The 26282-nt window shown below is 53.4% G+C and overlaps 11 protein-coding genes across 11 annotated transcripts; 5 read left to right on the top strand and 6 right to left on the bottom strand.

Moving 5' to 3' along the window:
* Positions 1-758: 758 nt before the first annotated feature.
* On the bottom strand, positions 759-1384 carry AYO20_03559 (hypothetical protein; the record flags this gene model as incomplete). Its single annotated transcript, XM_022641861.1, has 2 exons — positions 759-1139; positions 1346-1384. The coding sequence occupies 2 exons, from the start codon at positions 1382-1384 to the stop codon at positions 759-761; spliced, it is 420 nt and encodes a 139-aa protein (XP_022502094.1).
* Positions 1385-1922: 538 nt separating this feature from the next.
* Positions 1923-3839, bottom strand: AYO20_03558 (hypothetical protein; the record flags this gene model as incomplete). Its single annotated transcript, XM_022641860.1, has 3 exons — positions 1923-2897; positions 2965-3322; positions 3379-3839. 3 exons carry the CDS (start codon positions 3837-3839, stop codon positions 1923-1925), a joined length of 1794 nt encoding a protein of 597 aa, XP_022502093.1.
* A 1130-nt stretch (positions 3840-4969) lies between these two features.
* AYO20_03557 (hypothetical protein) lies at positions 4970-6226 on the top strand (the record flags this gene model as incomplete). The annotated part of the gene is made up of 1 exon (XM_022641859.1): positions 4970-6226. One exon carries the CDS (start codon positions 4970-4972, stop codon positions 6224-6226), a length of 1257 nt encoding a protein of 418 aa, XP_022502092.1.
* A 1464-nt stretch (positions 6227-7690) lies between these two features.
* AYO20_03556 (hypothetical protein) lies at positions 7691-8054 on the top strand (the record flags this gene model as incomplete). Its single annotated transcript, XM_022641858.1, has 2 exons — positions 7691-7936; positions 7992-8054. The coding sequence occupies 2 exons, from the start codon at positions 7691-7693 to the stop codon at positions 8052-8054; spliced, it is 309 nt and encodes a 102-aa protein (XP_022502091.1).
* A 1143-nt stretch (positions 8055-9197) lies between these two features.
* On the top strand, positions 9198-11153 carry AYO20_03555 (vacuolar protein 8; the record flags this gene model as incomplete). The annotated part of the gene is made up of 6 exons (XM_022641857.1): positions 9198-9222; positions 9298-9383; positions 9436-9556; positions 9608-9721; positions 9774-10019; positions 10072-11153. 6 exons carry the CDS (start codon positions 9198-9200, stop codon positions 11151-11153), a joined length of 1674 nt encoding a protein of 557 aa, XP_022502090.1.
* A 1764-nt stretch (positions 11154-12917) lies between these two features.
* On the bottom strand, positions 12918-13553 carry AYO20_03554 (hypothetical protein; the record flags this gene model as incomplete). Its single annotated transcript, XM_022641856.1, has 1 exon — positions 12918-13553. One exon carries the CDS (start codon positions 13551-13553, stop codon positions 12918-12920), a length of 636 nt encoding a protein of 211 aa, XP_022502089.1.
* A 494-nt stretch (positions 13554-14047) lies between these two features.
* AYO20_03553 (hypothetical protein) lies at positions 14048-15016 on the bottom strand (the record flags this gene model as incomplete). Its single annotated transcript, XM_022641855.1, has 1 exon — positions 14048-15016. The coding sequence occupies one exon, from the start codon at positions 15014-15016 to the stop codon at positions 14048-14050; it is 969 nt and encodes a 322-aa protein (XP_022502088.1).
* An 804-nt stretch (positions 15017-15820) lies between these two features.
* AYO20_03552 (hypothetical protein) lies at positions 15821-17311 on the bottom strand (the record flags this gene model as incomplete). The annotated part of the gene is made up of 6 exons (XM_022641854.1): positions 15821-15827; positions 15880-16177; positions 16246-16367; positions 16424-16790; positions 16859-17033; positions 17114-17311. 6 exons carry the CDS (start codon positions 17309-17311, stop codon positions 15821-15823), a joined length of 1167 nt encoding a protein of 388 aa, XP_022502087.1.
* Positions 17312-19053: 1742 nt separating this feature from the next.
* Positions 19054-20249, top strand: AYO20_03551 (hypothetical protein; the record flags this gene model as incomplete). The annotated part of the gene is made up of 3 exons (XM_022641853.1): positions 19054-19284; positions 19369-19660; positions 19723-20249. 3 exons carry the CDS (start codon positions 19054-19056, stop codon positions 20247-20249), a joined length of 1050 nt encoding a protein of 349 aa, XP_022502086.1.
* Positions 20250-20903: 654 nt separating this feature from the next.
* AYO20_03550 (hypothetical protein) lies at positions 20904-22013 on the top strand (the record flags this gene model as incomplete). Its single annotated transcript, XM_022641852.1, has 1 exon — positions 20904-22013. One exon carries the CDS (start codon positions 20904-20906, stop codon positions 22011-22013), a length of 1110 nt encoding a protein of 369 aa, XP_022502085.1.
* Positions 22014-22805: 792 nt separating this feature from the next.
* On the bottom strand, positions 22806-26126 carry AYO20_03549 (hypothetical protein; the record flags this gene model as incomplete). Its single annotated transcript, XM_022641851.1, has 1 exon — positions 22806-26126. The coding sequence occupies one exon, from the start codon at positions 26124-26126 to the stop codon at positions 22806-22808; it is 3321 nt and encodes a 1106-aa protein (XP_022502084.1).
* Between the last annotated feature and the right edge of the window lie 156 nt (positions 26127-26282).

Genomic DNA, 26282 nt, shown 5'->3' with positions numbered 1-26282 from the left:
GATATTCCAGTCGAATCAGCCGCAGCACGCTTCTGATGCTGTTGAACTCAATTGTAACTATTGTACACATATTGCAGATCGAGTGATGTTAAGTAGCCAACGTCCCAATGCGTCGTCGCAGGTTCTTCGACCACGGAATCATATTCGTTTGAGCAGAAAGCAGCTTGTTCGAGCTTCTTCCAGGGACATGGGCGTTGTCGTGCCACTTGCGGCAAGCGGTGTGCGTATAGCTTGGGCCGGATCTCACCCGCAGAGGTCTCAAAACGTCTTTCGGGTGCCCGGTATGGATTTGGGCTTCCGGAACGTCACGACGGGCTTCAAGGTGTCGCCAGGCCCAGAACGGTTTCGTCGCCCGCTCGAGGATAAGCTCGTTTTGCTTCTTCGAACGATTGATTGCCCACTGGCTCAGTGGACCGGATGGAGGGAGGCCAGGGAGCCTTCCAGCCGCTTTGCCAATGTAATGAATGGGCTTCCCTCTTCATTTCCCTGGATTCACACGCTGGCCCCAAGGGTGCGTGATCTCACGCTCGAATGCGTCCGCTTGTGCCCAGCCGCTGAGAACCTCGTCCCTTCCGTCTCTTTCACACCCTTTCAAGGAGACGCCAGGAAGGGTTTTCGAAGTCCCATTTCCCACCAAGATCTCAAGACGTGTGCCGCCCCTCTTTCAAGCCCTCTAGTGAGCTGCAAAAAAATCTTCAAAGCTCAAAGAAGCCTCGATTGTCCCAAGTCCCAAGCAACATGTATGGTCCAGAAAGGGCTCAAATCTTTTTGATCCCTCCGTGCATAGGACTCCACATGCCCCTGACGCCCTCGTTGGAGCTGACGACCTTTTTGCCCTTGACCACGACGTTCTTGTCGCCCGAGTTGCCGAGCAGGAACTCGGCCTTCTCCAGGACCTGTTCGCGGGCCATGTTCTTCACGCAGATGGCCTTGGACCGCCCGTTGCAGTACTGCGCCTTGATGACCGGGTGGCGGTTCGGGCGCGGCGAGATCCGGAACTCGACGCTCGGGTACCGGTGCGTGAGCGACGAGAAGGCCGGCGACGCGAGCAGCGACTTGAGCCCCGTCGACGAGGCCCAGTGGTCCGAGTACGTCAGGTGCAGCCGCGTGCATTGCAGGATGTAGGCGCCTAAGCCGTTCTGTTTTGTGTGCGAATGTGTCAGTGAACGGTTTCCATGGTAATGGCGGAGTATGAAAGGCCTGTCGGGGTTGGGGGGCATATGGATGAGAGAGTGGCTTTCTTCTTCTCCTTCTCTTTGTAAAATGGAGAGCTAGCAACCAGGGAATCTCACGATGGACTGGGAACTGGGAGAGAGGAAAACTGCGTGACAAAAAAGAAACTTACCCGTGCCGTAGACACGGTCTTGAGCCCTTGCACACCCATGGCTTGAGATGCAAAGGATTGTGTGCAGCCGCTTCCCTCCAGAAGTCGTCCGTGGATGGAGGTGAGTACAAATAATCCGGGTGTTGGGTAGAGTTTCGCAGTTGGAAAAGCTGAAGAAAGCTGCGCCCGAATGAATTTCGCGAACGGCGAACGGCGCAGCTACGCGAGGCTTTGTCGCTAGCCTTATCAGGAGAAGCTCAGCCTTGACAGCCTCGTAGCCGATGAAGGAATGCATGACGAGCACTTACCCCCGAGCCCCTCTTGCGCATAGACAGAAGCAAGGTACAGTAATGGGATGATTAACAGATGCGATATTAGTCCAAGTGTTCGCATTAGATGTTTAGATTTATGAGATTACTTTGCGTCAAAGATACCGGGGCGTGGTGCGTTGACCTCTTCCTGCACGCAGCATTCCGTCCCACTCATCGTGCCTTAAGTACCAGCATCCCAACTATGGTGCCCATTCCTTCTTCGAGCCGTCTTGATCTTATCTCAAGAGGAGGACTAAATCTCCCTCTCCAGAATAAGCTGCGACATCTCATAAAGTCCGACAAATCCTCCCTGGGGACTCGCCCACCGCGCCCTCGACACCAACGTCACTAACGACCTCCCAACCGTCCTTGTGACCCACGCAGGGCACACACCAAAACACGCCCTTGGGGTCCCAGTTCTGCTTCAGCTGCAGCAGCCTCGGGTAGTTTGATCCCCAAAAGGTCTTTTGCCAGTTCGGTTCCGTCGGGTCTGCTTCGTTGACGTACGCTCCCGTGTTGGGCGCCAGTTCGCGGAGGGCCTCGGTCTCGTCCTCACGGAGGTGTGTGGTCGTAGCGACCTTTGCCGTCTCATTGAGGAACGCCCATGATCGCGGGAGTACAATATGTGTGTATGCGTCGCGCCACGCGGGCAGAACCGAGTTATTCCCTCCGGGGATCCCGTTCTTGACGGTCTTCACACCCTTGCCTGCCACGACGTGGCCCAGGATCGAATACTGCGGGTTAGAGGTCGTCTGCTTGAAGAGCTTTTTCAACTTTGCCGGGTCGGTCTTGAGAGCGGCCTTGTCCAACAGGCGAGACCCTAGCCGGACTTCTGATCCAACACTCTGGGCAGCGCCGTAGGTGAGCCAGAATTTGGTAAAGTCCTCAACGGGTACAGCTATGCTATCCACAAACACCGTGTCAGTCCAGTTGTATGTGTTGTTCCGAAGACGCTCTTCCAAAGGCGTCAAGATCTGCTGGGTTTCTTCGACAGTCTTGTTCGGAACGAACCAGAAGCCGACAACCGAGCCCATGCGGATCGGGTCAGGCTGTGCGGCGCTGTTGTTGGGCACGATAAAATAGTAGCCCATGACTCCGGCGTCTGAGATATCGGGCAGCTGGTTGTGGAAGTATGCCACTAGAGACCAGAATGTGTCACTGTTTGCAGTGGTGTTGTAGCTGAACGAATAAACCGCCGTCGGTAGCACAGGATATGCTCGGACCGTGACGGACAAGAGGACTGCGAAAGTAGAACCGCCGCCCTAGACAAGAACATTGAGAGTCAGATCTTCCGTTGGTCAGCCATATGAGCCAGCAAGAAAAACTTACTCCTCGCATCGCCCAGAAGAGGTCAGGGTAGGCATCCTCGTTAATAGTCAGGTGTGTGCCGTTGGCGGTGACCACCTCCATCTCAAGGACTTGGTCCGCCCCAAGGCCGTAGACGGCGCTGATCGGGGAATGTCCACCTCCAGTAACCCAGCCACCAATGCCCACGTTGGGATCCGCGCCACCAACTAAGGTGAGATTGTATGAGGAAACCGCTTGGTAGATTTCGCCAAAGCGCATGCCCGCGGCAATCTTGACCGAAGCAACCCCGCCATACCGCTTGGCTCGAAGATCTTCCATCGTGACATTGATGCCACGGATGTTATGTGTCCAGACTGAGAGAGAGCTTCGGCCAGATGATCTGTTCACAACGTCAGTGTTTTGAAGCCACCATGGACAGGTCATTAGGGCGTGTACCGTCCCAGAAAGTCATGGCCGGTTCCTTTGACGATGAGCCTAACCCCGGTCTTGTAAGCGAATTGGCAGGCGGCTTGGACATCGGCCGTATTGGTGGCATTGACTACATAAGCTGGGAGAGGAGCCGTGGAACATGGCGCGCGAGGATCAGGAAGGCAAGAGTCGTCGTTGTAGTTGGTTGTGAAGGGGTCTTCAGCATGAAAGGATGAATTGGTCCACTGTGCAAGCAATTGACCACAGGCCTGTGCGCTGTACGACGAACTGTTGGTTTGACAAACCAGTCCTGGGGGCACTGGCGCGATGAGGCGACCCGAGATAGACTCGTTCAAAGCGTGCCAGTCAGAGATTGACGGCCATCCGGGGGAACCTACAACGGGCTTGCAGTATTGCTGCGGGGTTGCTTGAAGCGTGCCAGCAAGGAATAGAATGCAGCATAGTGTGAGGCGAACGCTGTACATCATCTTGCTCGAATGCCTAATGATGAGAAGTGCAACAAAAGAGAAGATGATGAGTTACTCCTCGGGGACGATGGTCAGGAAATGGCTTTTGTACAGAGTCCCTCGACTGCCATCTCTACTCAATAGCATTAAAAGCAGTTGCCTGGATGGCATGCGAATCTTCTGTGACGGAGGCCAGTGATCATTTGCCGATGCACCCAGGATAGTTGAACTCAGCTGTCGAGTTAATCTCGATCAGGATGATTCTGCGACAAATAGCAGCACCTCATCCCTCATGGCAAGATGTTCTTGACGATATTTTTGGGAGTTTTCTCTATGTGATGTCTGCCAAGGTACGCAAGGCGATCTGCAGGGCTGTTTTCATTATTTTGCTGTGGAGAAGAGTCTATAAATATTGAGGGAGAGGGAAGTGAGTTGGATCAATGTCCAGGATACGAATACGTTTCCCTCGTCTGTCGAAGAAGCGAAGACGAGGTGGGGCGGCTGTGGCAACGGTGGCGCATTAGCGTCTAATGTATCACGTGATCGTGGCGGTGCACTTATCCGCATTCGTCACTACGGAGGTAGATATCCAAGCAAGCAGATGGTTGCCTGCTATATCGACAGTTCAACTCCCATCGTCTCTGTTAGAGGTGTTTACATATACCCTGGATGTCTTGCGCGAGTATCCAATCCTCGTAAATGCCGAATTAGTGCTCAACACATGCTCAGAATTGCATGTGGCGGCGGAACATCGGACCATCATACCAGAGCTTGCACCAATATCAAAACACTTCATATAGTAAAAAGCGATGTACCATATCATGCAGTATAAGAAATATCTGGTCGTCCTGCCTCAACAGAGCAGTGGAGTGAGGCTGTTTGAATATTGAAGTGGCACTAAACCGTTCTTGGGTTTAGCCGGCTTCTTCCCCTTGGGCAGTTCAGGGAACAACAATTTCATTTTCCGCATCGAACGCGCTGTGAAGTCAGCTATCTTCAACCCTTTGTCTACATATCCTTCGCTTCCTTCACCACTGCCTCTGTAGTTTTATTCAAGACTGGCGCATTTGTGTTCTTTTCTCTTCTTTTCCTTTGCGTATTGATGACTCTCGTGCATCCCTCAAAAAACCTTCTTCCGGCGTTGCACCAAGATGACGGACAAACTGCCTCCCAATCTCCTTGCTCTATTCCAACCCCGACCTCCCCTCCGCTACATCCCTCCTCAAGACTCGGCCCCAGAAGAGAAAGCTCTCAAGAAATCTCAGCTATCTGGGATAGCCGCATTTCTTCCGCAGCTAGAGGAGTACAAGGCGACCGATGTGTACGAAGCGACCGAGTCATGGCTGCAGCAGCGCGATCGCAAGAGACTCGAGAAGAAACTGCGCCAGCAAGAGATCGAACAACCCGACTTTCAAGGCTACAGACCAAATGAAGATCCAAAGATCAAGGGCGACGCCGTCAAGACACTGTTCGTCGGCCGCTTGAGCTATGATGCAAAAGAAGCAGACCTGGAGCGTGAGTTCGGCAGGTTTGGTCCCATCGAAAGAATCAGGATCGTCAAGGATGAGACAACCCCCAAACCCAAGAAGCCACACAGAGGGTATGCTTTCATTGTCTATGAAAGAGAAAAGGATATGAGAGGTACTTTCTTCTACGCAAACCCTTCTGCCCTTGACCCTTCTTTTCACACCAAATATTCAATGGTAAGATGTGCTGGAACTGACCTCGAGATCCCTTACAATTTTACAGCTGCCTACAAAGAAACAGATGGTCTCCGCATCAAAGACCGGAGAGTCGTTGTCGATGTTGAACGTGGCCGCATGGTCCCGGGTTGGAGACCTAGGAGATTTGGCGGCGGTCTTGGTGGACGAGGATATACCAAGCAAGCCCCTGCAAAGCCTACATTCGGACCGCCGGGTGGGTATGGTGGCGGGTTCAGAGGTGGCTTTGGCGGTCGTGGTGGCTTCCGCGGTGGTGGTTTCCGCGGCGACCGAGGGGGCTTTGGTGGGCGAGGTGGCATTGGGTATCAAGGAGGGGGAGGCTTTGGCGGACGACAAGGTTACCAGAATGGACCTCCGCCCCCCAATGCACCCAGCGGGCCCGGTGGGAGAGGCGGCTATGGCGGAGGCTATGACGACCGACGCAATGGATATGGTGGTGGAAGGGACCAACGCGGCGCAACCGGCAGCAACACCGATCCGCTCGGAGGACGAGATCGTGGATATGACAATCGAGACAGAGATCGTGACCGCGACCGTGACCGAGATCGAGACCGTGACCGAGACCGCGATCGAGACCGAGAACGTGATCGATACGGAAGCAGCAGACGAGAAGACGACTACGGCTCGAGAAAACGACACCACGAGAACGACGGGTATGACGATCCCAGACAACGCAGAAGGTATTGAGCCTCGTCGTCCCGTGATTTGTATTATGCGCAACCTTTCTATCACCTTGTGGCTGGTCGCGGGTGGGTATCTTAATGCTCTGCACTCTCAAACAATCTATGGAGTTTCGGTCAGCTTCTTGTCCCTTTGTATGCGCACGGCTACGGTAAGGAGGCACTTGTTACTCGGGTCTTGCGAGGTCTTGCATATTTCCATCCTCGGATAGATGAGGAGCAAGCAAAACTGCTACCCGATCAACATGGTCAACTCTCCGCAATCCGTCAGCCGCTGATGTCTCACACAACGTGGCCGACTGTGTCGTCAGATCCAAAGTGAGAACCCCGGAACTATTGGATCCGAAATCTGGGGCGAACCCAGCAGGATCAACGAGGCGTAACGCAGTTTGTTTCCTTGATGAAGGCGGATGTCCTCCGTCAGGAACTTGTTTTTATCACCAGCATTCCTCCTGGCTGTGGTCAGGTCGGGTAAGGGAGACCTTGTTGTAATATAGCTCTTGTGAAACACATAGCAGCAGGGAAGGCTCAAAGTTGGTTGAGCTCAGCTTTCATCTGTGGGTAGGGTGAATCCAGGTTCTAGAAGTCTTGTGCTGGATAAATGAAGAGATGATTGTCCGCTTGTAAAGTCGGTGGACATCAGTACCGCTGCGAAAACCCAAGCAGATGGTAGCATAGTTGCATCATTACACATCACGCCCAGGAAGCAGTCTGCCCACCAACTGCCCAGACGTCGTATTGTATCTGCTTTGGTAAAGGGATGAGACAACAACAAGGGCGCAATTCCCAGCCAAGCCACCTCACATCGTCATTGCCGCCACTGGGACGTGCCGTTTTGCTAAAGGCCCTTGACGCGTTGCTCCACGTCCTCCGACTGGCCCACAGACGCTTTCCCCCTAAGTGCTTAGTTAAGCAGAATTTTTACAGACACCGTCAGAGAAATTTTCAGGCCTGTGACTGGCCGGGGGCGGGCATGACAAACTGAAATCCTCTAAAAGCAGGTTCACACGCGCCTTTGGTCCTGTTGACACATGGATTTCCGCTAACGACAACCGCACACGCCCTGGGTCACTCATGTTCTCCAAGGGCGTATTCAACATTGATCATTATTGGTGATGGGGCGTGGTCTTTGACACTGTTCTGATCTCCCAGACGACTTGTTGGGTTTTTTGTCGAAACAAAGAGCGTGGTTGTGTGGGTAGATGATGAAATCCCCCCCTTGGGTGGCCCGTAGCCCTCTATTACGGCAGGTGAGTCGTTGAGAAATTTTGCTGTTGTGAGGGTGTCCAATGCTACCTATATAAACCCCGTGTGTCGACTGCTCGAAAGTGGGTGAAACAATCTCTAGTCAGAGGAATTGAAAGAATAGACATACATACGTGTGACACACATATCTATTCAACCTAGCTATATACCACATCAATCGACATCCACCCAACTACACAAAGACATTCCACATACACCAATCAATATGCTTTACGCTGGATACTACAACCTCACCCAAGCCGAGAAGAACAGCTCGGCAACATCATCTCGTCGTGTCTCCCAAGAATCCACCGCCAGCAAGTCCTCAAAGACATCGCAGAGGATCAAGTCCACCATCAAGAACGCCCTTGATCAGCTTCGACCAACTACCGAGACGTTGACCCCGGCAGGTATCTACTCGCCAGTCATTCAGAAAGGCACGCTCTTTGGACGCAAGCACGCACCGGCCGAGGTCAGAGACGAGACATCAAAGGCATAGATGCCACAAAAGCAACGAATCTCCTCAGTTCTATAAGTTTACGGCGAACAACATGGCCGCTTTCATGTATGGAGTTATGGCGGTGCCGTGATTGGCTGGTTGCAAAGTGACTTTGCATTTCGCGAAAGGAAGTGGAAGGAAATGGCGCAGTATACGTGACAGCCTGGCAGAACAGGCACCCCGAATAGCGAAGAATGATACATATAGTCCAACACTTAATGACCAACGTGTTTTCCCGCTCTTTGTGTTCCCTGCGTACTCTACAAAAATTTTGGTCTTTTCTCCCTAATCGATGACGTCGGAAGCATGTGAAAAGCCACATCGGCATTGTGGTCTGAAATGATTCGCGGGTATTTGGGCACGTCGTAGGAGTTCTGTTTGAAGTCAGACGAGGGGATGGTGCACTTTGCATCGCAGTACTGTGGCTGACTCTGATGTCGATGAGCCTCGGTCAAAGCGAGGAATTGTTCGGACGACTTCTGTACGAGTATTATTCTGCAGAGAATGAATGCGAGGCTGCAGGGGTAGATGTTGTAGTGGTAGGAAAGTATCGGATTGAGCATGTAAGCGGTTGGCTCTCCTCGAGTTCCGGGGGCATCCACATCGGCGGCACCAGCCTAACAGCGTCCGCCCATATGTGTTCCTTGTACCCGTACGAAGCCTACGCGGCGCTGCGCCAATAGTCGTCCCAGGCTCACCCAACATGCGCTAAACCACCCGCACAGCGGCACGCTGCGTCTGCAGCTTCCTCAACTCGTGCACTTCCGCCCAAAACTCCATGTTGACCACCTTCACACCACTACCAATTGCCCATCCCACCTGCGACTTGCTCGCTCATTGACACTAGGTCACACGCCACATACTTGGGACGACTTCCTCGTCTTAATTGCTCCTGCCTGCACGCGAGACTTCTTGTGCTGAAACTGAAACTGCAACTGCAGGTCACGCAGTGACGCCGCAGTGCCTGTTGCTGCAGCATTGACTGCGTCAGCGAATCCGAGCCGAGTTTCTGAAGCTTTCCTCATCTTACCATAACAGATATCGGGAGCCTCGCCAGCATCGTTCGAAAACTGCATCACAGTCGGCATCAGCATGACCATCAGATGAGCCTTTCACATCCAACCTCTCCATCACCCAGCTGCAACATCAGCACACACTCCCGCCCCGTCGCGATTCCCTTGTCCAACAGAACCACTCTCGATTAATTCGTACCCCTCGGGGTCCACGCCTCGAGATGGGCAACGTACTATCGGCTTGCTGTAAGAACTGCCAAGGTCTGTCTCAGCTGTATACTTCGAACATGTCTGGACACTGACTAACCTCTGCCCTCACAGGTCGGAATAAGGATAACCTCTACGAACCCGCCCTCGCAGACAGCGAACGAGAAGCCGTTGCGGACCTGCTACAATACCTCGAGAATGTACGTTCGAGATCCACTTCGTTGTGAAGAGTTGCACTCTGACAGACTACAGCGAGGAGAGACAGATTTCTTTTCTGGAGAACCGTTACGAGCATTGAGCACTCTTGTTTATTCGGACAATGTTGATCTACAGCGGAGTGCCAGCTTGACATTTGCCGAGATCACGGAGCGAGGTATGTTTACAAGAGATGCGCAACGCGAGACAAAACTAACTGCTTTTGCAGATGTGAGAGAGGTCGATCGAGACACACTAGAACCCATCCTCTTTCTCCTGCAGAATCCCGATATTGAGGTACAACGAGCTGCCAGTGCAGCTTTGGGCAACCTGGCTGTGAATCGTACGGTCCCCCCAACGGCCCCCGTGGAATACCTTGAGCTGACCTGTTATAGCCGAAAACAAGGTCGCTATCGTCCAGCTCGGCGGATTACCTCCCCTTATTCGGCAGATGATGTCTAATAATGTCGAGGTCCAGTGCAATGCTGTTGGGTGCATCACAAATCTGGCGACGTATGAAGATAACAAGGCCAAAATCGCAAGGTCAGGCGCTCTAGGTCCATTGACGAGACTGGCAAAGTCAAAAGATATGCGAGTCCAGAGGAATGCAACTGGCGCTTTGCTCAACATGACACACTCTGGTAGGGAAAAACCAAGCAATGTCACAGTCAACATCATGCTAACGATCACCAGAGGACAACAGACAACAGCTCGTCAATGCAGGAGCCATTCCAGTGCTTGTCCAACTGCTTCAGTCGCCTGACATGGACGTCCAATATTACTGCACTACGGCTCTCAGCAACATCGCTGTCGACGCGTCCAACAGAAAGAAACTCGCGCAGACCGAACCACGCCTTGTCCAATCACTGGTCCAGCTGATGGATTCAGGAACGCCCAAAGTTCAGTGCCAGGCGGCATTGGCTCTGCGAAACTTGGCATCAGATGAAAAGTACCAATTGGAGATTGTTCGAGCTAGAGGCTTGCACCCACTGCTCCGTCTCCTTCAATCTTCATACCTACCCCTTATCCTCTCCGCTGTCGCCTGTATCCGCAATATTTCGATTCACCCTCTCAATGAATCGCCCATCATTGATGCCGGCTTTCTCAAACCTCTGGTCGACCTATTGGGCTCCACCGAGAACGAGGAGATTCAATGCCATGCTATATCGACTTTACGGAACCTTGCTGCAAGCTCGGATCGGAACAAACAGCTCGTCTTGGAGGCCGGAGCAGTGCAGAAATGTAAGGAGCTTGTTCTGCATGTACCATTGAGCGTACAGTCTGAGATGACGGCCTGTATCGCCGTATTGGCATTGAGCGACGAGCTCAAGACACATCTGCTCAACATGGGAGTCTTCGACGTCTTGATTCCTCTGACGGATTCGGAAAGTATTGAGGTTCAGGGAAACAGTGCCGCGGCGCTGGGAAATCTGTCTTCCAAGGTTGGCGATTATTCGATTTTCGTTCGCGATTGGACCGAGCCAAACGGTGGCATCCACGGCTATCTCAAGCGTTTCTTGTGCAGTGGTGATCCCACATTTCAACATATTGCAATTTGGACGTTGCTGCAGCTGCTGGAATCTGATGACACGAAGCTAGTCAGCTTGGTGGCCAAATCAGAGGACATAATTCAGATGGTCAAGACGATCGCCGACAAGCACGTTGAGTCCGACGATGAGGAAGGCGAAGAGGGCGAGGGCGAGGTGATTGCTCTTGCTCAAAGATCTTTGGAATTGCTTGGTAAAGGGCCCAAGCAGACGTTGGTGGAAGGTTGAAAGCGAGCGGCGGGGGGTTTTTCTTTGTTCAAGACCTCTTGATATTATCATATACCCCTTTTACATGGAATTGCAACGAAAAGGGCCGTCACTGGGTATGGGCACACAAAGTTGTGCCTCGCAGTGTGCAGGAAGCATAGCGAGGCGTTGAGGGGTCTAATTGTCACTGCTTGCCGGAGAAAGAGAATAGGGGGTTTCTGGTGGGAAAGGGAATACTGTAGGTATTGCGACGGCGATACCTTTTATTTTTTTGATGGGAGATTCTGCTGCAGGACTTTCGTTGTTTGTCCTTATGGAAGCAAGAACAGACGAAAGTGAAGCGAAGGCGAAGCACGGGCAGGTTAACGCCATTTCATTCTAGCCTCAATGCATTAATTGTACACCTTTGGCACTGATGGACTGGAAAAGGGGGGTCTGGTTTTCTCCAGGGCACGTTCATCTGATAAGTACTTCATATTGACAGGCACTTGTGATTGATGTGAGGTAGATGTCTCCTCCCCGTTGATATTCTTTCCGAAAACACACCCAAAAGCATGATATGATATGATATGATATCAAAAGGATGGCGGACCTGGATGATGGGAGGAGATTCTGTTGAATTTGATATTCCTCCCGTGACGAACACAGTCTGACATGGACCCTTTTGTTTAGGGGGGGTCGTGACCATGGATACTAGAGAGGTATTGCAGTGTACTGGACTGGAATGTACTGTACTGTACTGTACTGTAGAAAAAAGGGAAGGGAAAGGGAAGAATTTGGGGGGTATGGGACATAGGTATGGGTATGGGTATGGGTGAGGTGGACCACGACGCATGGCCGGGTCGGACAGGGCAGGCTCTGAAGAAGACGACGGAGATTTGCTGCATATCTGCCTGGAGAAGGCATGTATGGGAAGGTGGTTTTGATGAAAAGGGTTTCATGTATTTCACAGTTGGGCTCCCTCATTCGCTCACTCGCCCTCGCCCTCTTGGTTTGCTCGCAGGGCACACACGCATAGGATAGCAGTGAAGAGCGTAGAGAGGTGTGCTTGAAGTCGAAGATGGATTGATTTCAAGGATGGTTCGACTTCGAGGTCGCACCTAGGGTATGGTATGGTCGAGGTTGAGGTTAGGAGGGAGTTGGAGTTCGAGCCTTCGTCCGGATGTCAGGCGCAAAGGTTGGACGAAAGGATATTTTCCCTCGTCGTATGTAGTCTGGTCACAACTGTCCTCGCGTTTCTATCTCCCTCTCGTTCGATACAGTGTCTCGGCTTCTGTGCTGGCTGACCCAGGGGTGGTAGGCCGAAGAGAGGCCGAAAGGCCTGTCAGCTTCTCGAGTCTTGTCTTTCGCTCCACCCTATCTGCCAATTAACGATCCTGAGGCTTTTGTTGGCTGTGGATGGCCCAGCGCGTTTCAATTTTCAGTCTCGCTAGTACACCCGGTACCTCTGTCTCAAGAGGTGGAGCGAGACAAGATCCCGGAAAAGGGGGATTGAGATTCGCGTTTGCGTACACACTCTGAGCTGCATTTGCTTTTGTGCTGCGAGCGCCAGTGGTAGAAATGCGCGCTTCCATCCTCATCTGATCTCAGAAAAGAAGTCAGCATTGTGCTCAGATACAGCCGACGACGCCCAAGAGTCTTTGCCACAGCCTGGGTAATGTGTCCTGCAGCACATTTTCGAGGCTTGAAGCATTTACCAGAAAACCCGGTCAGGCGACATTATATGGTCTGCCCAGGGGAAATGGATGTCACTTGGGGGAGTAGTATCCGAGGTTAAGTCGACTTTCACGAAGGTTTGGCGACTTTTCGGCTTTCACCCTTCCCCGTCACGGCATCCTTCATCTCCTTCCAACTCGCGGGTACCATGGCGTTGCCCGCCTCACTTGTGGCCACCACGACGCCAAACTCATTCCCCGCCGTGCTGATGTAGTAGTTCCTCTCGTCGCCCAAGCTGATCACAGTGGCGCGGATGATGTCGCCGACGCGGTACATGTCGTTGATCACGATCTTGTCCTTTTCGTGCGTCCGGATGTCTTCGCGCCGGAGAATGCACTGGAATTGGAGGTCGTCGTCGGTGAGTTGGGAGTAAGAGATGATGTCGCTGGCGGAGATTGCTGGAGACGGAGAAGACGGGTCGATGATGGCCAGGATGGACGCCGAGAGTTCTCTTTGCCGAACCCTGGTCACGCGGCACAGAACCGACGAGCCGACTTTGGGGAGTGAATTGATGGACGCGACGGCGGTCGCTTGACGGGGTACCGAGATGGTCGGCTTGCCCGACTTATTCGGTGCCGGCGTAACCACTGACGTGCCCAGGATGGAGGCGAGGATGTTGTTCTCGTAGACGTGGGTGCCTGAACCAGGCATGTGTGAAGATGTACTGGCCAGAACCTGGCCCGGTACAACGAGTGAGGCAGCCATGGCTCGTGAAGTGGGCTCGAGACGTATCAGAAGCTGAAGCCGGCCCTCTCTTCAAGCGTAAGAATCAAAGAAAGCAAAGAAGCACCTGACTATCGCACGGACCAATCAGTCATGGCATTTGTTTTTCGGACCCCCGAAGTGAGAGGCAGCAGAGGCCAGAGGCCGAATCTTCCACGTGCGTTTGGGAGAAGTCGACGGTTGTAGCTCACAGGACAAACATGACGAGAAGAAATTGAGACAGAAAATTGATACGGAATCAGGAGGCACGTGATACGAGTTCAACCGTCAGCCACAAGTCTTGGCAATACGCTGTGGCTATGCTTAGTCATCCCCCCTTTTCACCCCTTCTGGATGCCTTCCACACTGAGGCACTGAACTGTGCGACGTATTCAAGGGGATAGACATCATTATCGACACTGCCATGTCTACCCCACGAAGCTTGCTTGCTTGCTTGCTATCTAGCTAGCTAACTGAAATTCGCACTCCATATCCCATCACGCGTTCGGCCTCGTATACAGCCTCCCAACGACCCCGCCAACCTGCTCGAGCTGTTTCAGACTTTCCGGTACGGTCGAAAACGGGACTTCGGTCAGCTTGGGGACGATCTTCCCTGCGGCGATCAACTTCAAGATCTCGAGGTATTCGGGCAGGGTCGCCCCTTTCGAGCCACGTATGGTCAGCCCCCGAAGCAGCAAGGTGAGAGAAGAGAATTCGAAGCTCGCCACGCCGATCCCCACCAGAACCACCGTCCCGGAGAGCTTGACTCTCTGCATCGCCTCTTGGGTCGTGACTCCCATGCCGGCATAGTCCACCACGACGTCAATAACGATGTCTTCAGGGATGTCTGAGAGCTTCGAGAAGCATGCCTTGGCGCCTTGTGCCAGGCCCTCGGGGAACTTGTTCTCGTCAATGTCTACTCCGTAGACGGTGGCTCCTTGAAGAGCAGCGACCCGAACCCCGTTGAGGCCGAGCCCGCCCATCCCGACGATTGCCACAGTTGTCGCCGCCGTCACCTTTCCTTCAGAGATGACAGCGTGGTATGCCGTTGCGATCGAGTCGGTTGCCACAGCCGCCTGGGGGAAGCTGACCGCGTCGGGAAGCGGTACGAGGACGTTCGCAGGGACCACGACCTGCTCAGCGTATCCGCCGTCTCTCCCGATCCCAATGATATGACTCGAGTCCCCATCGTCGGTCGGATAAACAGCCACTCCAACCCGGTCACCCACTTTCCACTCCGTCACACCTGGACCAACCTCGGCGACCGTACCTGCGGCTTCATGACCCAGTGTTATGGGCCGTTTGTTCGTCCACGAAGCTCCTTTGCCATGTAGGACATGCGTGTCGGAATGGCAGAGACCTGCCGCTTCCACCCGGACGATTACTTCACCTGATTCAGGTTTGGGCGTGGGCACATCCTTCAGAACGAGGCCTTCTTCCACGTTGTCGAATTGAAATGCTTTCATGACTGCTGAGTAATTCCTCGAAGACCGCAAAACGACAAGAGCACAGCGATGCGATGAATGAGAGTCGGTGCGGATAGACCTGGGGGTGTGGTCAACTGGACTGTTAAACAGCCACGACTCGCGGACGCGTCCCTCGGGCCGAGTGGTTACTACTCGGAGGTTCCCCAAGGTTATGTGGACTACCGAGCGTTACCATTCTTTGATCCAAGATTGTAAGGGAGAAGGTGTTCTTTATTATCGGTGCTGTTTTTAGGGTCATAACCCCACGGTGCTGCTCGTATACAAGTATGTCACACGTACTCGGTAAGTACAATATGTAGGAAGGAGAGTCTGTTGGCAAGGCTGTCCTGACCCGGTGAGTCGGTATCCGGTCCACATCCATCCTGCTTTTCCATCGCGTGTCTGCTTCCTTGTCTTTTGGTGATCATATAGTAACCTTGGACTGAGATTGACACTGTTTCTGATTCTGTTGATCCCGCATCCTTCGCATAAATAGACCCAACACTCGAGAAGTAGAGCAAGGCTGCTTGAGTAAGTAAATTCCCCTTGGTGCTGTATGGGGGAAAAAAGGAATAAGTAGAGAAAAGAGAAGTGAAGAACAGGAGAAGAAAAGAAAAGAAGAAAACGCCAGGTGCATTTGTCCTGTGAGCCGTACGAGAGAAACCCTGACACCACCTAACAATATGGACGTCAATTCTCCACCAAAGTCCTGGCAAGTCCAGTCCAGCCAATACCCAGTAGTATGTAGATAGTCAAAGACTACTCCGGCCGTCGCCCAAAGACCACATAACTTCTCACGGTTAGTTACCCTCTAGACACAAGGATACAGAGAATTGGAGGAGAAAGGCCTGCCTAGTACTCACAAATGATAGTAGCTGTGGATAGCACGGTTCTTGACGTCCTTGCGGACTTGCAACAGAAAGGCTTCGACCTCGGCGGCTGTCCAGTGCAGACACCTTGTGAAGAGCTTGATAGTCAATCCCTGGATGCCCTCCGTCATGTTGACCGTCTCGAACAGGCCCACCTCTTTGAGTCGCTGATCTTTGGCCCACGGCCCGACAGGAAGTTTGAGAATGTGCTCTTGCACATCGACGAAGCCTGCTTCTTCCATGAGCCGTTTCAGGTGCTGAGGCGAGCGAGCGTCTGTGCCGAATTCGATGCCTAATGGATCTGTGCGTGAGAACGAAGTGTGTGAATCCAGAAAATCAAAGAATTTTCTGTCGACGTACTGGCTTCGAAGAATTTGGCACCCCATTGATACAGAGCTGAATCTTTTGGTAGAGACCCATCGTCGCTGAGGAGGTAGGGATGTTTTTCGTGCCATTCAACCCAGCCACCAGGCTTGACGAATCTATATATGCATATCAGCGTGGTTAGTAGAGATGTACGGAAAGGGGCGATTCGTACTGGTAGCATTGGCGAATTAGCTTCGGCCAGTCTCGAATTGCGCAGACAAAATTGCGGTTGTGGATATAGTCAAAGCTGGCTTCGTTCCACGTCCACTCGGCCTCTGCGTCGTCGATCTCAAAGCTGCAGTTCGGAGGGACCCAGTCGGGTTGGATGGCACTCAGATCGGTGCCGGTGACGACGGCAGAGGGGAACATGTCGGCAAACTCAATCGCCCAGATGCCCGTGCCTGTTCCGAGATCCAGCACTCTGGCAGGGTTAGGATCGATCGGGGCCCAGAACAGTCGGTCGCCTAGCAGATGGGTCTGCATGGCATGTTGCATGTCCAATCTCTCCGCCTCGGCGTCGTCATTTGGGAAAGCATATTCTGCGTGCAATCAGTCAATTATGCTCGTCGTGTCACTTCCACTTAGACTTGGCGTGGCGGTGACATACGAGATCGGCCATAAGAATGGTATCGTCGACCATATTCCCAGACACCTCGGGTGATGCTGGACGCCAAGGACGTCAAATCACTATGTCTGTTTCTCATCAGTCGTTGTTTTCCCTTGAGCTTCCTCGGAGTTGCGTACAGGGAATCACCGTAGGCGGAGTCCAAGTCTGCCGACCTCTGAATTGATATGAGAGAAGGTTCATTAGCAACAGCGCCCTAAGAGAGAGGTAGGAGGCACATGGAAAACCAAGACCTACATCAACTTCGATGGACTGGTCTGCATTTATCTCCGCGGAAGGCTCAGGGTGTGAAGATGAGCTGGGTCCAGGGTCTTCTGACAGAGGCTGGTCTGTCAATGGTGGCTCCGAGACCGGGACCACGGAGGAGGATGCTGTTCGATCCACAGAGGCTCCCGAGGCACCAGAGGGACCAGAGCTATGGCCTGGGGATGACATGGTCCATGAGTAGCCACCATTTGACTGTGCTTCCTTCAGTGTCCGGAAAAAAATGGTGGGTGGTTAAAACGTGACGATCAGGAACATTTGACCGACCACACCCAAGGCGGCATTTCGAGATGTCAAGTAGTCGGTCGTACTTGCACGAGTATCACAAGGAGCAGGATCCATTCTCGAGAAAAAGGGTCCATGGCGACTGCAAAATGACTGGTCGGCCATGATAATAAAACTTGTGGTTCACTCAAAAATGCATGCAGTGAGAGGGGAAAAAACAATGCATGAGGAGCTTAAAAAGTGGTTCATGTTACAGATTTCCAGATGTGGAGACGACCAAGATGGAAACAATGATTCCGTGAATAAGCAAGGATGGTGATGGTGGTGGAGGAGGAAGAGGTGGTGGTGGTGGTGGTGGTGATAGTACAAAGAGAGGAGGAGAAGTAGCCACATCGCTTATAAGGTTAAGCTGCTCATTAATATTGTGTCATTGTGTCTGTGAGAGTACGCATAAGTATAGCGAGAGAGGGGGCATAGGCATTGGTTGAATATCTCCTACCCTAAAACCCGGGCGGCCGGCAGGGGTCCGTCCCGAGCAGTCTGGGCAGTCTAGGCGGTCTAGGTGGTCTAGGCGTCAAGATCGACACCCAGCAGTGAAGTCCAGTAATACCTAGAACACCTAGCACGCCCAAGTCCTGGCCCTATGACTGTTTGTTTGTGCAACTCCCACGAAACTAGACACGCTAGACACGCTAGGCCCGCTAAACTTGCTCTCCTTGCAGTTAGAGGAGAGAAATCAGGAAGCACCCGGGGTATTTTTCCGTCGACTTATTCCCCTCCATCCATCCAACTCATATGTACTCGTATCTCCTCCTCCATCTCCTCTCTCATGCATGAAACATCTCTACTTCGTTCAAGTATATCCTCCCTGCTGACGTGTCATGCAGCTCTTCCTCCCAGAAGCACCAATCATCCCCCCAACCGCTATCACGAATTACCCTCGCAGAGACCAAATCCAGCACCCCTGTAACCCCCTCTCCATCCTACTCGTACCATTACCAGCTCACGCAGAATTAATCTGGACGATGCTCGGTCTCTATCCAATGCCAATGTCCAATGTGCCCGCCCCCACGACATCGGCTACGAGTTAGATACTCAGATGACTGAATTTCTCAACTGCTTTGACCCAACGAGCTCTCGTCACATTTGAATAAAAACCTCGTCTTGCTCGAATCAACCTGCGCTCCCACCCTGTACCCGCCTCTCCCCCACTCGTTTTGTTTTCTCCTTCCACGTCTGGGACTGATCTATTGATGGAAAAGAGTGCTTGCCTTTGTACATCTGCAGGATGACTGACCAGAAGAGTTCCGTTCACGTCCTCATTGTAGGCTCAGGTATGGTTGGGGGTTACTGGCGTCACGCGGTCTTCTCTTATAAACTCGGCCCGCCTATCGCCCAAGGCAACATCCCTGTCCATCCATTTATATCAGCTGCCATGAAACAAGCTAACGGACTTTCACAATCATCACGATGATGTAGGTATCGTCGGCCTTCTCATTGCACAGGGCTTGAAAAAGGTATAGAGACAAATCTGAGCTGCATGACCATTGCCCGCGGGCCAAACACAAACCGCCTGTTCCGAGGACTGACAATCGAATACATGTTTGCCTCGTCGCTAGATTGGCATCTCGTTTTCCATCTTCGAGTCCGAAGTCTCTGCCACCGCCTACCGACCGCGCGAATGGGGTATGTCGGTGCAATGGGGCTTGCCCATGCTGGCCGACTGTCTCCCCCAAGACCTCTTCGACCGAGTCTACACCGCTGCCGTCGATCCGACCTTTGTGCCCCCTGACCCTGGTCATCTGCCCGCCATCAATGGCCAAACCGGGGAAGTGATGAAAAATATTCCGCTGCTGCGCATGTATCGCGTGTCCCGTCGACGGTTCAGGAAATTGTGCTCCGAGGGTATAGACGTCCAGGTGAGTCTTTTGGGGGGAACAGCACTACGTCTATTTGTTGCTGTTGCTACTTGACGAACTGACACCCTTGCGTTCATCTTCAAGTACAATAAAAAACTCGTCGACATCACATATGATGATGATCAGTCGACAGTGACAGCCACCTTCGAGGATGGGACACAAGCAACAGGGACCTCGTTGGTTGGAGCCGACGGCGCGCAATCCCAAGTGCGACACATCATATTTGGACAAGACGGCCAACCCTGCGGCGTGCCTTATTCCGCTGTCAATTTGCATGTGTGTTACAACGACGCCGAGAAGGCGAGGTTCGTGCGCCAGGCCCACCCCATTATGGCCATGGGCATGCATCCGAATGGGTATTGGCAATGGATTTCGAGTAAGCTTGCTGTGCCTTTTCCCCCGCAATTGTGTCACACAACCTAATCATCACGCATCTAGTCCAAGAGGTGCCGGATCCAAATGACCCCGCAACCTGGGTTTTCCAGCTCCAGACAACATGGCACAAGCAAGAGGGAGAGGAGGTGGCGTCGCTGGCCAACCTGAAGGCCAAGGCTGAAACCATGGGTGAGCCCTTCCGCTCCGCCAACCTGTGGATCCCCGAGGGCACAAAAGTCCACAGCAACAACCTGACCTACTGGATTCCCCGGCCCTGGGACACCCGTGGCGGCCGGATCCTGCTCGCCGGCGACGCGGCTCACCCCATGACCTTCCAGCGCGGCCAGGGCTTGAACCACGGCATCGCGGACGCGAGGAGCCTGGTCCTCAAGTACAAGGCCGCGCTGGCGGGAGAGACCACCTTTGAAGAAGCGGCGGCGGCGTACGTGGTCGAGATGGTGGACCGCGCAGGCGAGGAGGTTCGTCTGTCCAAGGAGAACACGGAGATGCTTCACGACTGGGAGCGTATGGCGAATTCGCCCATCATGCAGCGAGGGGGACATCCGAGGGGAGAAGAGCCTGGTGCATAAAGCCCATCAATAGAACGGAGTTAATCTTTAGTCCTTGTACGGAGTGACGATGCGATGACCAGATTACTAGATCATGACCATCATTGAGATTCAGCGTAGAGATGTGCACACCTAGACGAGAACTGCATCCTGCGCCTAGCGAGAAGACCTTCTTTACTAGGAAGTCCATGGGTATTTCAATCCTTTCAATGGGGCCACCACCATCCTTCTCCCAGCCCAGCTGACAGCCAAGCTGCCCAATAATGAATGCAGAACCCTGCACCACATGGCTTCGACTTTGACGTGTACTATATTCCTAAGTATGTATGCATGTACCCGCTCTTCTCTTCTCCAGGACTGGAGTAGGTGCCAGCACACCGCAAATAGTGGAAAACGCCGAACTCGCGTACGCAAATGGCCACACCCCCCAGAGGGTCGTGGATTTCTATCCCTCAAATGGACCTTTTTTTCTGCATGTTATATCGTTTTCACAGACTGACTGGCTGGCTGGCTGATGGCAGAATCGGCAGTCGAGAGTTCCAAGAATTGATTTTTGCTTTGCTCGTCAAATGAGGCCTGATCAGTGAATTACCTGGTCCACGCACCGCACAGCCTGGAAGCACCGAAGCAGTACCTCCTCCTGTTTCCCAGACACACACCGAGTCCTCACACAAAATGTCAGCGTCAGCATACCGACCCGCGCCCGTCCACCTCGTAGGCAGTTTCCCAGCCCCGGACGCCACGACGGCATTTTGCAAGTGCGCCACCGCTCTGAAGGGCCGTCTCGGGTCCATGCCCGACGGCGAACCGGGATGGCGGTGGAACTTCACCATCGGGCTGGTCCAGAAGAAGGCGACGGAGAACCCGGCCCTCGCGCAGATCTGGCGCGAGTACGATGAGAATTACGACCCGGTCCCGGTGAAAGAGATGGCAGGGGAGGAAGTAACGCGGCTCCGTGCCGCGATTGAGCAGGCTTCGTGGGAACTCGGGTACGCCGAGGACGCGGTCGCGTCGTACGCGGTGTTTTGTAAGTTGAGGGACGAAGGGGCGTTGGAGGCGGGTGTGCGCTTCCAGGTGTGTTTGCCGGGGATGTCGAGCTTCGCCATCTTCGTCAAGCCCGCGTTCCAGTACCTCGTCGAGGATCTCGCGTACCAGGCTATGTTGCGCGAGATCGAGGCCCTCGTCGCGGCCGTCCCGCCGGGGGATCTCGCGGTCCAGTTCGACATTGCGAGCGACTACATCAAGAACGAGGCCCAGCAGGACTCGTCGTCGTCGTATCTCGCCTCCCTGAGGGAGGATTTCCACCCACCTCCGAACGAGGACGCCATGGAGCGCTACTCCGCCCAGTACGCGGGCCTGATGGCGAAAGTCCCCGCCGCAGCCTTCGCCGGCCTGCACATCTGCATGGGCAACATCAACAACAGGCCCGTCCTGGCGCCGCGCGACATGTCCGTTATGGTCAAACTGGCGAACCGCATCGTCGACAAGACCACCAGGCAAATCCAGTGGATCCACTTTGGCTGTCTGGCCGAGTGGACGGACCCGGCTCCTTACGCGCCGCTCGCCGCGCTCCACGACAAGAACCTCGCCGTCTACCTCGGCCTCGTGTACCCGGACGATCTCGACGGCGCGAAGCAGCGCGTCGCAGCGGCGAAGAACCACCTGCCCAAGTTTGGCGTCGCCCCCGTGTGTGGCCTGGCCAGGACGTCCGAGGACGGCGTCCAGTCAGTCCTGGACATTCTGAGGGAGTTGACTCCGACGGAGGAGGCGGCTGGTGTCGCGTGAAGGTAGAAATAAAGAAAAAATGCCGGGTGTTTCGGGGTTTTCTGTCTGTCTGTTTTTTTTTCCCCCTTTGTTGATGCTTTGCACTGCCTTACCTTGTCTTGTCTTGTTTTGACTTGCCCAGCCGCCCGGCAAGCGAAGAATGGTGTGTAATAAGGGTAGATTTTGGTATGTATTGCGCGACAAGTGAGAAGTCTCTCCGTGTAATCCATACAGAGAACGCATATGTGTGGGGCCAGCAGAATGGAGGAGATGGCATGGTGGTTAGTTACGCCCGGCACACTGGCTCACTGAGTGCTTCGAGTGCTTCGATATAGACTATTCGTCGGAACACGCGTAGACATGCTGCGCGAGACTATTGAACACGTTGATCAAGGGTTGAGATGTCGATGCAGGATGTGTGGTTGTGTAGCTGCTGAGTTATTGTCGTCGTTGTTGTTATTGTTGTTGTTATTGCTGAGGCTGGCAAGGCTGGTGATAGTTGAATGGCTGGCACTGGCACTCGCAAGGCTGAGCGACGAGACGCGTATCGCGCCCGGGCGCGACTTGAGAGGAATACCTGTCTAAAGCACACGAAAAACTAATCAAGTCCTTTGAAAGGACTATGTCGTTATGGATTGATTGCTCTTTATATATCTCGAGATCATTCATGACCTCTTCCTCTTCTTCTTCTTCTTCTTCTTCTTCTTCTTCTTCTTTTTGGTCATGATGGCGGGTGGTTCGAGATTCTAAAATGCGAGCCGTTCCTCAGAGGCACTCCAGCACCAAGATGTGTGAACAACGAATCGAATCTATTCAATTCGTCTTCAACGTCTTCTGCTTCTCGGCGTCCCTCCCGACACCCCTGGTACCTCTAACAAGGAGGCCCTTACGCCTGCGCACGCCGTCCACATAGCGTTTCGCCACGTTCTCCCTCTCGCCGTGCACGCCCAGGTCCTCCAGCTCCTCTTCACTGCGGGGCACCCAGAAGGGGTCGACGTCGTCGACGACCTCGAAGCCAACGAACTGCAGCATCGGTTGCGCGAGGCCTGACGTCCGCTTGCGGATCTCCTCGCTGAACCCGAATGACTCGGCGACCGGCAGCGAAGCGCTGATGGTGAAGTAGGGCGTGCCCTCCAGCAGAGCCTCGGACAGGATCGACCCCCGCCGCCGCGTGAGCACCGAGTACACTCGACCCAGCACCTCCGGGGTCGCCTGGATCGTGCAGCTGTACATGGCCAGCATGATGCGCGGGGACCAGTCCAGGAACGCCGAGCGGATGGTTTCGCGCACCGACGTGATGAGTTCACCTGTCAAACGGCCAGACTCGACACCCGTTGATGCAGGATCACCATCGGCAGAAGGATCGGTGTTGGTGCTTGGTGCGGGTGGCTGCTGCTGCTGTTGGCTGATCTCTTCGAGGAAGACGGCAACGCCTTGCATCGGTTCGCGACACAGCGGGCCTTGTGAGGTCGCCAGTTGAAACGCGTATGCAATAGTATCTGAGAAATCTTGCTTCGACGACGACGAACTTTCCACACTATCGGCGCTGTTGCCGCTCTTGGGTCCGTTTGTATCTTCTTCCCCCTCCGCAATCTCGTGCTGCTCAAACAAGAACCGCTTACAGGTTTGTTCTCCTGTCGCGTCAATGAATAAATTGGGCCCGACTCGTCGAGGACCAAAGCCACATATCCTGGGCACGACCTTGGCCCAGACATCTCTATCTTCTGTCACCTCGTCGAATGCAGCTTGAAGTTGATTTCGAAACTCTTCAAGGGAGAGATGGCTCCTTTCCCGCCCCCCAGCGTCGTTTCCTAGGTCGACTATTTCCTCTCTGTCGACATTCGAAGGATCCTTTGTAGTCTGTTCCTCCTGTGCTTGCTTCTCCGCGTATAGTCTCCTGATCGATGCGCCATTATTGATCAGGAACTCGGTCACATTTGACGGCAGAGGTCGAACGCTCAATCTGACCGAAACAGTCTTTGATGCAGTCACCGCGATCGCCGTCCCTCTAGGGAGGTCTTTGTTCTTCGGGGGTTCCATTTCTTCCGCCTTGACGATCGTTTCGCGGTATGGTACGATGGGTTCGCCAGGCTGAATGTCACACTTGGCAAATCGCTCCCGCAAGTCTTTGAGACACCGCTCGAGATGCAGCTCTCCGGCTGTTAGGATGACATGCTCTCCACTTTCCATCTGCTCATACACAGCACAAGGATCACTTTGTTCAAGCAATTTGAGTCCCTTGATCATCTTGTTCAGGTCCATTGGGTTCGTGGGTTCCAGAGCGACTCTGACGATAGGCTGACTGAGCGTCGAAACACCAGCCAGATTAATAGCTCCTTCAAGTTGCGAGCACAATGTGCCGGTCTTGAGGATGTGCCCCTCGAGCCCTTCGATGCCGAATACGACTCCCGCAGGTACTTTATCCAGCGGCTCTAAAGCTCGGCCCATGAGAAGATAGAGAGACGTGATCGGGACCTTCTTCGGCTCTGGTGAGGCATGAGGAAAGGCAGGGTTGAATTTGGGTGGCAGGACGTAGACTTCGTCTCCCACAGAGAGCGACCCCGAATAAAGCCTGGCAAACCCGATCAAATGCTCTGGATCTTCCGGTTGTTCTGGTGTCGTACCCTCATCATTCTCCTCGCCAATCCTAACGGTACTGACTCCATTCGTTATATTGTCCACGCCGCCTTCTGCCTCCGCCTGTGCTTTGGCAATTTCAGCACGCTTCTTACGGGCGAGTTCCCTGGCTTCGTCGGCTGTCAAGGTGGTGCCCAGTTTTCGTCTCTTGGAGGGGAGTTCACTCTCGGGGACAGCAACCATCTTACTCACGTATGCCACCAGTGGTGCAGAGCTAGAAGTGTCAAAGTTGATCATGGAGTCCTTCAGAGACTGGTCAATGCTCTTTGCACTGACCAAATCCTCAATCATTTCGGGCAATCGACTTGCTTGGGCACTGGGCGGGCTTGGTAAGTATTCGATAACCGAGACGAGAAGTGCTGTTGAGAGTGGTAGCCATGAGGCGAAGACGGCTTGTAAGATGGCTTTGGAATCCCTCGACCTCGTAATGTGGGCAGGTAAACTGATTGATAGAGACTTTGTTATCTTCTCCAGCAATGCTGGATCGCCCCGAGAGCCATTTATACCAACCGTGGCGTCGTAGGCTTGCCAGATAGGTTCCAAAACAAGTTGCACAAAGATTGGTTTCAAATTTCTTCCTTTCAGATGTTTCGAACCCAGTACCTTTTTGGTCTTGGGGTCCAGATAGAAGTCACCCCAGAGGAACTTTTCCAGAAGGGATCTTTTGATACCTAGCTTCTTTTCGTATATGCCCGCAAATTGACGGACCGTAAATGCCCAACCATCTATGGCACTGGCGAAGATGACATTGTTCTTCTCCGGAGCGAAATAGAGGTCCTCGTCATCTCGCTCCTCAAACTGTTGGTCCAGGTCCGCCTCGGACGCGGCCTCGCTCATGGCATCCTGCTTCTGCTGTTCTTTAGCCGCCCTTTCCTGGTCAAGCTTTTCTCTCCACATCAGATGCTCCTCCATGCGCTCGCCCTGGAAGAAGCCTCCTATAACGGCATTTACGCCTTCTAGGACTCTTTCCAGGTGGGAGTATGCCTCGGCGGGGGTCATTTTCAGTTCGGTCACGAGCCTGTCGATTTTGTTGATGACGAGTAAGGGCTTCAGCTTCTCTAACCATACCTGTCGAAGCACAGTAACGGTCTGCGAACATACGCCTTCGACAGCATCGACCAGGACGACTGCGGCATCGCATAGTCGTGAGGCCGTGCTGACCTCGGACGAAAAGTCGATGTGACCAGGGCTGTCTATCAGGTTTATCAGGTATTCCTCCTTCTTTGCCTCTTCACCTTCCTTTTGCCTGCGCATCATACTGAAGTACAGACTGATGGCGCTGCTCTCCATGGTAATTCCACGTATTTGCTCGTCCGGCCGTGAGTCCAAATACCGCACCTTGCCCGCCATCTTCGGGGAGATAATCCCATTGGTCGCAATAAGCGAGTCTGTGAGAGATGTCTTGCCATGATCGACGTGTGCGAGGATACAGATGTTGCGGATATTTTGAGAGTTGGATTGAAGCGCGACCAGGCGCGAGGGTGGGATCGGGGGCATTTTCGCCCTAGCCTGCTAGAGAAGAGGTTGGACACGAAAGAGCAAGTGAGACTGCAACTCAGTCCCTTGAGTTCCTTACCCTATGCTTGCGAACATTCACCAGAGCGCAGTGCAATCCTGGACGCTGGGTACGGTGGGTGAGTGGGTGGGGGAGGG

Source organism: Fonsecaea nubica, assembly GCF_001646965.1.
Source record: "Fonsecaea nubica strain CBS 269.64 chromosome Unknown Scaff17, whole genome shotgun sequence".
Taxonomy (NCBI): Eukaryota; Fungi; Ascomycota; class Eurotiomycetes; order Chaetothyriales; family Herpotrichiellaceae; genus Fonsecaea; species Fonsecaea nubica.
The sequence above is the reverse complement of the archived record's forward strand: the minus strand, read 5'-3'. Positions and strand labels throughout refer to the sequence as shown.